The sequence below is a fragment of the Gordionus sp. m RMFG-2023 genome, chromosome 2 (genome assembly GCF_954871325.1).
Source record: "Gordionus sp. m RMFG-2023 chromosome 2, tfGorSpeb1-WG-v2, whole genome shotgun sequence".
In the NCBI taxonomy this organism is placed as follows: Eukaryota; Metazoa; Nematomorpha; class Gordioida; order Chordodea; family Parachordodidae; genus Gordionus; species Gordionus sp. m RMFG-2023.
The window spans coordinates 21,460,107-21,470,523 of record NC_088776.1 but is presented as its reverse complement, the minus strand read 5'-3'; the positions used below and the strand labels follow the sequence as shown (position 1 = coordinate 21,470,523).

The window sequence follows — 10,417 nt, the reverse complement described above, 5'->3', positions numbered from 1 at the left end:
CATCAAAAACACAATTAGCATCATCTCGACAATCTACCGTTTAATAGCGAATAAAGAAAATATATGCTCACAATTTCTAAGGAATAAACTTCCTACAACTAAAAGAGTTAGAATGAGTTGTTACCCAAAGACAGAGCAGCTTTATTGGTTTGGTTTACCCAAATGCGAAGTAAAAATTGCAGTCTAAATGGGCCAATGATGTTAGAAAAAGTTATGTTTTTTAGCCAAACATTCAATGAAGGTAATTATAAGTTTTTATAATATATATATATATAAATTATAGGCATTCCTACTAGCAGTTGATTGCAGAGATTTAGGAAAAGACAATATAAATCTTCATAATGTTTGCAATGAAAAGGGGAGTGCAGATATTATTAATGCAAATGAATGGAGCAGAAATACACTCCCATCTCTGATTAAAGATTATCAAAGGAGTAATAATTACAATTGTGATAAGACAGGAATATACTACCGAGCATTACCAAAGGGCACAATGGAATTTAGTGGAACTCAACTACTGGGCTTCAAACCAGACAAGGAAAAGGTCACAGTTCTATTTATTATAAATGGAGATGGATCTGATAAAAAGTATGTTATAGGGAAATTTAAAAACCCTAGGTGCTTTAAAAATAAAAAATTACCAGTAAAATACTACTCCAATAAAAGCAGCTGGATGACAACCTCAACTTTTGAAGATATTCTTAAAGAATGGGATTCCTCATTAAAGAATGAAATTTTATTGTTTTGTGACAATGCATCTTGTCACAAAACAAAATTAACATTTAACAATATAAAATTAATTTTTTTACCAGCAAATACAATATCATTAATTCCACCTTTGGACATGGGTGCAATTAGATCCTTTAAATGTAATTATAGAAAGGGTATCATGAGAAAAATGATAACATTGATGGAAGGAAATGACACCACCTCTTTTTATAAAAGATTTACACTTTATGACAGCCTCTATCTTATAAAATTTGCATGGGGTGAGGTGACAAGTACCACAATCATAAAATGTTTTAATGAAGCTAAATTTTTTGATAAGTCTATGGCATTTGATTGGGAATCGGAGGATGATATAGCATTAACTGACAACGAAGAAGATGAATTTGATCCCATATTTGAAGAATATGCGTTACATGATGATGATGCTAGCTGCCATATAATTTTAGATGATCAGGATATTTGTAATCAGATAAGATTAGAGTTGGACGGTTTAATTACTTAAAATTTTAATTAATCTTATTTTTTATAGAAGGTTATGAAAGCTCCAAGAATGACGAAGGGAACCTAGAGATATCTGATCATTTAATTACAAAAAATCAGGCTCTTAATGGTTATTATACTTTTCTTGAATATGCTCATGAACATCTAAGGGATCAAGATGCACTAAGAAAGCTAGAGAATATAGTGGAAAAAGAATTATTTACTCCAGAGTCTAGCCAAACTCTTATCGCAAATTATTTTTATTAAATCTTACATTACTTTATAATAATTGTGATGCATGTATAATAAAATTAGTTCAAATAAAATCTTATGTTAACAAAGCATTAATAAACTTTCATTCCAGCATGGTCTGTTAATACATTTACAATATTAGAATTCATAAGATTTGAATAGGCACAGGATTTTAAATCAAATATCATGTGAATGAAAACAAAACACTTAATAAACTTAAATTCTTTTATATTAATCTTATTGTTTCCAGTTTTTTAGGCAAAATATTTTAAAATTTGGCTTTAATAATCAATTAGAATTTAAAAATTGATAATATATTTGTGTAAAATTATATTTCAGTAAATTTAATGAAGGTAAAATGACAAAAGTAGTTAAAATTAATGGAAATAAATATTAGGGTATTGTAAAGGAAAAAATGTTATTATCTTCCACAAAAGCTTTTTTTGCTTTAATTCTTACATATCTTAAATAAAAAATGAGATAAAATCAAGTAAACAAATTTAATTGAAATAATTTTATTCAATAAAAAATAATTTATTAACAACTATAATGCTAATACATATATATAATACATAAATAATTACAATCATTTTATAATTAAAAGTCTTGTTTTCTTTGTTCCTTTCTGATTATAATCATGTCTAGATCTAAAGAAAATATAAATATATATATATCAAAATATATCACATTACTTTCAAGTGCTTCAAATATTTTAATATTATTTGATTGATCTAAATTAATTGAATACATTTTATAAATTAATAACTTAATGAATTGACGATAAAAATATAGGATTATTGGTGGGAAGAAAAAAAGCTATGATCATATGTTTCAAACAAATAAGATAAATTTTTAAAATTTAGTTTTTTTATTCGTTACATAACTTATTCAAATTAAAATATATAGTTGGTTACATTAATTAAAAATTGTATTTATTGCGAAGTTTGATGGCTTATATGATTAAAATATATATAGATTATAAATATCTTTATAAAAAACACAAACTGATTTTTAATAAATAAATTGTTGAATTTAAATCGTATAATTGCGAAAAATCGGATAATTGCAAAATTTTTAATATTTCGGTCCCAAGCTTTCGCAATTAAACGGTTTTGACTGTAAGTGGTTTGCCCAGGCCTTCCCAGTTTCCCTTAATACGGAATTCACATGTTTTTTTGCATATTAGACTAATTGGTAAATCAGATATTTCCCCTTCATGTGATGATAAATCAATTAAAAATTTAACTATCTCCGAGGTGAGAAAAAATTTTCAAAATTATAATGGATAGGACTGGGCTTGTAACCTCAAAAAATATTAGTTGCACCTGACTTGGGAATATCTTTTACAAATTATTAAGGGTTGAGCTGGGCTTGATAAATTTTTTAAAATTATAAGATCTTGGATGCTTCCCAATATTGTGAGCTTGAACCTGGCATGACATCTATCGTAAAAAATGAATAAAAATCTCTGACGCGCTTTCTACTAGTTTTATATAAATATACAATAATAAAAATTATGAAGAAAGCTATAATTAATTTGTGTTATATGATTGTTATTTTCGGTTTTCATTAGTATATGAAAATAATTTTTTTTTTGATCAGTACCTTATCAGGTTTTAAATTATTAATGGATTCGTCCATCTTCAATTAAAAATACCCAGATATTCACTATGAACAATTTATAGATTATTTTAAAATATAATGATAGCTTTTTATCTAATATTTCCCAATTTGTCAATATAATTTTTTAGAAGATACCTCTTTTTCTATCATCATATATACATAAGCTAACTCTAAGGGCGATTTTATCAATCCTCAACAGCAGATTTACATTTTTATCAAAAATGATCATTTATAAGTTTACATATATTTCTCGCACTAGTGCTGTTAAAAAGCCCGATTAGGTCAATTCAAAACGGTCCGATTAAGACTTTAGCTAAAATAATATTTTGTTAGGCATAGAGATTTGGCAAATAGACGTCCAATCATTTGTTAGTTAAGAGCAAAATATTTAGGCTTACAATGTTATTTTGGTGTTATAATTCTAATTGGGTTGTTATTTAAAATCGTCCCGATCGGGCTTTTTAATAACACTATCCCGCACCAATAAAAGGCATAATTATGAGGACTACCTTAAAAATTGTGCGAACATAAAAATCTTTTGAAAAGGAGAGACAGGGGAGTTTTTTTTTCTTTTAAAATATTAAAGAATAATGTCTTTTAAAATAATTTTCCATCAATATATATGTCTAGCTAAATATTTAATTATTAATATTAATATGATCTGATGTTATATCATATAAGGTATATTAATATATTATAAAGTAATATAAAATAAGATAAATGTCAGGGGCGACACTGGCCTTTACAATCTCGGTGGGATCCAGCGTCTACATGAGCGGGAGGGGTAGGAACAGTTTGCATCCTATTTTTTTGAGGAGGGTAGGGAGTAGGCGGCTTTAATTGGGATATAATAAATTTTTTTGGGGGTTATCTATTAAATTTGAGATAAAATAGGACAAATTTATTACTGTAGAAATTAATACTTTTATTATAGAACTATTATAATACAATTCATCGACCAAATCTATATATTGCAAACAATCATATACATTGTTTTCCAAATTCTGCTATCCTTTTCATTGTAATTAAAAAGGTTTAGATATTTTAGCAAGATCATAATGCTATAATAATGAATTCATTGTAAATAATCGAGGTTTTAATTGAATTTATCTAAAAAATAAATCTTTTATATTTACAAAATAAATCCTTTGTATTTACAAAATAAATCCTTTATATTTACAAAATAAATCCTTTATATTTACAAAATAAAAAATCATCATCTTAAGCGAAAGAAAATAAATTTAAAATCAGTCATCTCATCGCAATAAAACAGAAAAAGATATATTATTTCTTAATATAAAACAAACTAGTTAATTTCTGTCAAACCTATAAATTTGTGTATATGAAAAGTAAATAAATTTTTATTTAATTTCACTAACAAAATTAAATTTTTCCTAACCCTTTAACACATGGATAGCTGGAGATTACTAAATACTATGCCATCTACTTCATCCTTATGGTTAAATTATTCGGCCTTTATTATATATTTTTGTATATTATTACATTATTTTTTATTCTTATTCGCTCGATAATAGAAATTTTACTTGATTTCAGCAATCATATAGTGTTTACAACTAACAGTGCTACGCTAAGTTTTCCTCAAATCCATCAAATTGTATATTTAATTATAGGGGGAAAATGAGGATTCCTTCACACGTTCATGGGGAGCCCGCATGTACATGTATGTGTAATATTATTATTACACTACAATTAATTAACCTCTGTAGGCCAATTAAAAAGAGATCGGGTAGAGAAACAGCCCACACCCATAAATTGCATATATATCTAATAACTTTATAGGCAACGGGAGAGCCGATTTCAATTTTAAACTACTATATCTATGTAAATGATTAGATCCACTCTGTTAAAAATACTGAGCAAACTTTATACCAATGCATATACTTATATAATTAAGATTTTGTTAAATATTCCAAATTTGGTGCACAGGACCGCACCCAAAATCAAAAGTTACTTTTCAAATATAATATTTAAATTTTACTTTCAAATATTTTTACAAACTAGACCAGGTGGTAAATTTAAAAAAAAAAAGAGAAACGAGAATTTATTTTATATTTCAATGTCTACCAATGATTCGCATATTAAACTATACAAAAATAATCATTCAGATCCAGAAGTACTCTAATTATATATTAAGGGCTGTAACATTTATATTAAAATTTATAGGCGAGGAGGAAATCTAAACTTGATGCAGCGATTGAATTGCGAAAACAAAAAAAAGAAGAATCTCTTAATAAACGACGTACCTTAGCTACGAATGCACCAGCATCCCCTCCTCACATTCAATCAAATTCTAATACCTTGGATATTATGGTATTTAAATTTAGAGATCTAAAATTTATTGATAGATAGCCAATTGTTGAAAATTTGCCACAAGCAATATTTTATTTTGAAGAGTTAAAACAAGAAAGTCCTAATGTAGAAAAATTATATCAGGCAGTCTTATATCTGCGTAGAATTCTATCAAAAAACAAAAATCCACCCATTCAAGAAGTCATCAAATCAGGAGCATTAGCTAATTTAGTTTATTTATTGTTATCAACTATGTAAGTAAAATTATAGTTATGAATGTTTTTTTTATATTCAAAATTTAATATTGCAAATAAATAGTAAAGATTGCAATTATTATTACTGTTTTATAAAAATAATAGCATATATTATGTTTTTAGAAAATTTAAATGCAGCCTATGTGCTTTGCTAATTACTTTTCTTTATCAATAATGATTATTGTATTCATTAGTATGATGTGAATCCTTTTCTTTCATAAATTTTTGAAATTTCATCATACCTAAACCAACATTTTATATGCCTTATATCTTAAATTTTTTAAATTCATTAACTTTTTTTTTCATTCTAAAACAAGAATAATTAGTATTAATATCATGAAATATGAGTAGTATAAATATTGCAGAATGAGATTATTTAACTATATATTAGATTTTAGTGATTATAAGTATATTGCAAATTAAAATTATGGAATATTACCTCTTTTATTTTTATAATTAAGTTTTTTGGTAACCTTGGTATATTTATATTGCCATAAATTAGGTATATCTACTTATACTTGATGAACTCACCATTGTTAGGTACCTGATTTTTTAACAAAAGTTGTTTTAACAATAATAAGCTACAGTGTTATTGGTTATACTTATAATTTATCTTAAGACAAAATTTTTAAGCCATTAAAAAAAACTAGATTTAATAAAAAAGAGAAAATAGGCAATATTTTTTATAATTTACCTATATAACTGACAATATTGTAATTAATAAAATAATTATTTTAAAATTTAGAACTTGTATTATTTATAAGAGAAAAGTAATTTTAATCACCTAAACCTAATATAATGCCATATAATATCTGTTAAGGGTAGTGTTGTTAAACGACTCAATTTGAGCTGATTTTTAAAAACGGCTAGCTCAATATTTTATACAGAAAAATATTATGCAAGTCTAAAGATTTTGCTCTTTAAATGGCACATAGGATTGAACATCTATTGGCATAATTATTGGTATTAATGCTGAAATCTACCTTTAATAATTAAAAAAAGCCCCTTGCTATCGTAATTTTATTTTACAAATAGATATAATGTAAGTGAAAAAATATTAAATTTTTAAAAATATGAAAAACCAACACATGGCACAACTCTCTTTTTACATGCATAATATTTTTTTTTTATTCGTACACATTTATTCCTCACAATTGAACCAAATCTTTTTTTTTTTTTACTTTCTTATATATATATTCTTCAAGACTCAAATTATCTTACGTTCCTTGTAATATCCCCATTAATACAACATAATTTTTCTTTTCCATTTCATAAACATACCCTAAATAATTATCTTTTTTTCTCCCTTTTATATATGTTCCTCAGCCTTTCAATCTTTTATTTACTTTAACCATTACATTTATTAAACAAATAACCAACCTCTATCAAACACCAACCCCAACAACCTTTATGCCCATTCTTTCCTCTCATATTTAATAACCTTATCTTTACAACATCATTATTCTCTGCAGATTATTTCTTCCTAGTCCCTGTCACATCCCCATTCTCAACACAATTATTCACAACCTTTCTTTATCCACACAATGGAACGCTGCCCCACGTGTTCCAAAAACATAAAAATCACCAAATCCGGCCTTTTCACCAAGCACAAATCCAAAGGCAGTGCTTGTCCTGAGTCTGGAAAGCGTCCTTCCCCTCCCTTCCAAAATCCCCTCTCCATTTTTTCTACTCACAGTTATACTTCCACCTCATCCAATAACGCCCACATACCAACCACATCAGACACATTCATTTCCCTTCCACCTACCACTCACGTCGACATCATTAACTTTCTAAAATCCGACAAACCTCCCATTATTTCTAGAATTCCCAAAGGCTCTAGAATACAAGTAGCCAAAGCTCTCTCTACCTGTCTTCATTCACTATTAAATAACTTTTCCTCTCTAGATCATTGGCTCAAACTTTTTTCATTTTCTTTCACGACTCTCCAACCTCCCAATCCTGAGATTCACAAATCTTTAACCCAACAAATTAAAGACGCAACCATACACCCCCTCACCCTCACATCCACTTTTTCTCCTCATAATTCTAAAAAACTTTCCAGCCTCCAATTAAAGGCTAAGATAATTTCTAACAAAATAAACAATCTAAACATCAAATCTGCTCTCCGCTTACTAGCATGTGACGACTCAATTGCAACCAGTAATGAGGAGAGCTACAACAAACTTAAACTTAAGCACCCTCCTGGAGGTGACCTCATACCTCCTCCTCCGCCCAACATATTTCCCACTAATTTCACCCCCGTCGAGGTGCGCAAAAGTATCCTATCCTTTCATCATGACTCCTCGCCCGGGTATGATGGGCTTCGCCCCATCTTCCTCCAGGACCTTACATCCCCCCTCATAGTCAGCCAGGTCCCTATTTTACAGAATCTAACAACATTCTGCAACAAAATTGCACATGGACCTGTTCCCGAATCCATCAGGTCACTCCTGTTCGGCGCTAAATTAATCGCACTCGAAAAGCCGAACAAAGACATCCGGCCGATAGCAATCGGGACCGTATTCCGTCGCCTCGTTGCTAAACTCATAGCTTCCAAAATTAAGGACAACGCAGCCTTAATTTTAGCACCCCATCAACTCGGTATTGGCATCCAGGGAGGTTGCGAAATAGCCACACACGCTACTCGCATCCATCTCCAAACCAACCCTAGCGACGAAATCCTCGTCAAAATTGATTTTTCTAACGCCTTCAACTCCATTCGCCGTTCCCACTTTCTTCCACAAATATACCACTCATTTCCCACCTTCTCCCAATTTTTCCACTCATGCTATTCCAAGCCATCTCATCTCCAATTCAACAACTACTTACTTTCATCATCTGAAGGGATCCAGCAAGGCGATCCTCTAGGCTCGATACTTTTCTGCATTGGAATCAACGAAATGGTCAAAAACATTTCTACCAACTGCAATCTTCCACTCCACACTTGGTACATCGACGACGGAATGTTCTGCGGCTCCCCTCACGAGGTCGCCAAGGCCCTCGCCATCATTAATACACATTCCGCCGCAATTGGACTTTCACTTAACGAACAAAAAACCGAGATCTGTCCACTTCATTGTTCCATCCCATTCACCCATAACTTCCTTACAACCGAGCTATCATCCCTCACTCATCTTGGCTCACCTGTCGGTGGCTTGCAATCCATTAATCACTTCTTCTCTAACGCGTCATCTAGCTTACTTCATTTCAAAAACATCTCTAAATTTCTCCCTCGCCATCAAGCTTTTTTTCTCCTCAAAAACTTTTACTACATTCCTAAAATTCTTTACGCTCTTCGATCCACCTCAATCTTTAAATTTCCCGACTCACTAAAATCATTTGAAACTTCCGTCAAATCTCTTGCCGAAGAGATCCTTAATCTTCGCTTCAACCATAATTCATGGCTACAAGCATCACTTCCATGCAAGCTCGGGGGCATCGGCTTACGCTCACCTTTAACTCTTTCCATCAGTGGATTCATCGCCTCCCGCCTCTCATCTGACTCACACATTAGCCAGCTTTCTCACTTTCCTGACCCATTATTAGCTGAAGCCCAGACCATTTGGGACAATTCCGTTGTCCCAAACACTCCTCGACCCTCCTCCTGTTTACAGAGAGACTGGGATACTCCACTCAATGAAGGCTCCGTCGCTTACCTAAAATCGAGCCTTCATGACGACGATCTCACAGTCTTTCACCAATTAAACCAAGGATCGGGTTACGAGTTTCTGGAAACTATACCCTCCAACAACCTCGACTTATTGCTGACCGCTGACGAGCTAAGATTTGCCATTGGATTACGGCTCAATTGCGAAATTGTTCTACCATACCAATGCAAACACTGCGAAACCAGCGTCGATCGCAAGGGCAGACATTGCCTCCATTTCCGCTTTTGCCGAGGCCGTTTTCCACGGCACACCAATTGCAATGACATCATATTGCGCGCTCTCAAATCCGCAGGCATTCCATCAAGACTTGAACCGACCGGCATTTTTAGATCCGACGGAAAACGTCCTGATGGAATGTCCTTGATTCCTTGGTCAAGGGGCCAGCTACTAGTCTGGGACTTCACCTGCATAGACCCAAATGCACCATCCAACCACAACGTCGATGCCCTCGCTCTAGCAGAAACTCGTAAAACTATCAAATATAGTTCCATAGACCCCTCTTTCTTATTCATACCTATCGCCTGCTCTACTCTTACCACCTTCGGTAGCAAAGCTCTAAGTTTTTTTAAAGAATTAGGCAAACGGATTCGGGAAAAAACCGATCAGCCTAAAGAGTCCCTTTTCTTACGACAAAGACTTGCTACCGCCATCATTCGCTCTAACTACCTAAGTTTCATCTCTTCCATTGAATAATCTCCTATGTCTATGCTCTCTCTCTCCCTTCTCTTTCCTAGTTTCCATTCTTTTATCCCTTACCCTCTTTCGCAAATTATATTTTTATATTTTTTTTACCTTTATTAATTTTACCATATAAAAAAATTTATTATTTACTATAAACTTTTAACATATTATATCAGCAACTATTGAAATAAAGAGAGAATTTACCCATTTATATATCTATAAAAAAAAAAAAAAAAAAAAAAAATTTGTATTATAAATAATAATTTCACAATATTTTGAAAAATATTTGAATTGATTTAAAAAAAGATTCCTCTTAAGATTTTTTATATTACCAACTAGTCTTGTTAAATAGCTGGGTTTAAGCCAATTTTTTTAAATGGGTATCTCAATATTTTAGTCAGGAAAATATTGTCTACT

The 10,417-nt window shown here is 31.0% G+C and overlaps 2 protein-coding genes across 2 annotated transcripts in view; both read left to right on the top strand.

Moving 5' to 3' along the window:
- Nucleotides 1-235: 235 nt before the first annotated feature.
- LOC135924168 (tigger transposable element-derived protein 6-like) lies at nucleotides 236-1,476 on the top strand. The gene is made up of 3 exons (XM_065459217.1): nucleotides 236-241; nucleotides 284-1,217; nucleotides 1,259-1,476. Exons 1-3 carry the CDS (start codon nucleotides 236-238, stop codon nucleotides 1,474-1,476), a joined length of 1,158 nt encoding a protein of 385 aa, XP_065315289.1.
- A 3,713-nt stretch (nucleotides 1,477-5,189) lies between these two features.
- LOC135924673 (importin subunit alpha-1-like) overlaps nucleotides 5,190-10,417 on the top strand; it is a 31,495-nt gene continuing 26,267 nt past the window's right edge. Inside the window, exons 1-3 of the mRNA XM_065459767.1 lie at nucleotides 5,190-5,218; nucleotides 5,269-5,415; nucleotides 5,455-5,648. Of these exons, the coding sequence (XP_065315839.1) occupies nucleotides 5,413-5,415; nucleotides 5,455-5,648 (197 nt within the window). The 5' untranslated portion in view covers nucleotides 5,190-5,218; nucleotides 5,269-5,412. The remainder of the gene's footprint in view (nucleotides 5,219-5,268; nucleotides 5,416-5,454; nucleotides 5,649-10,417) is intronic.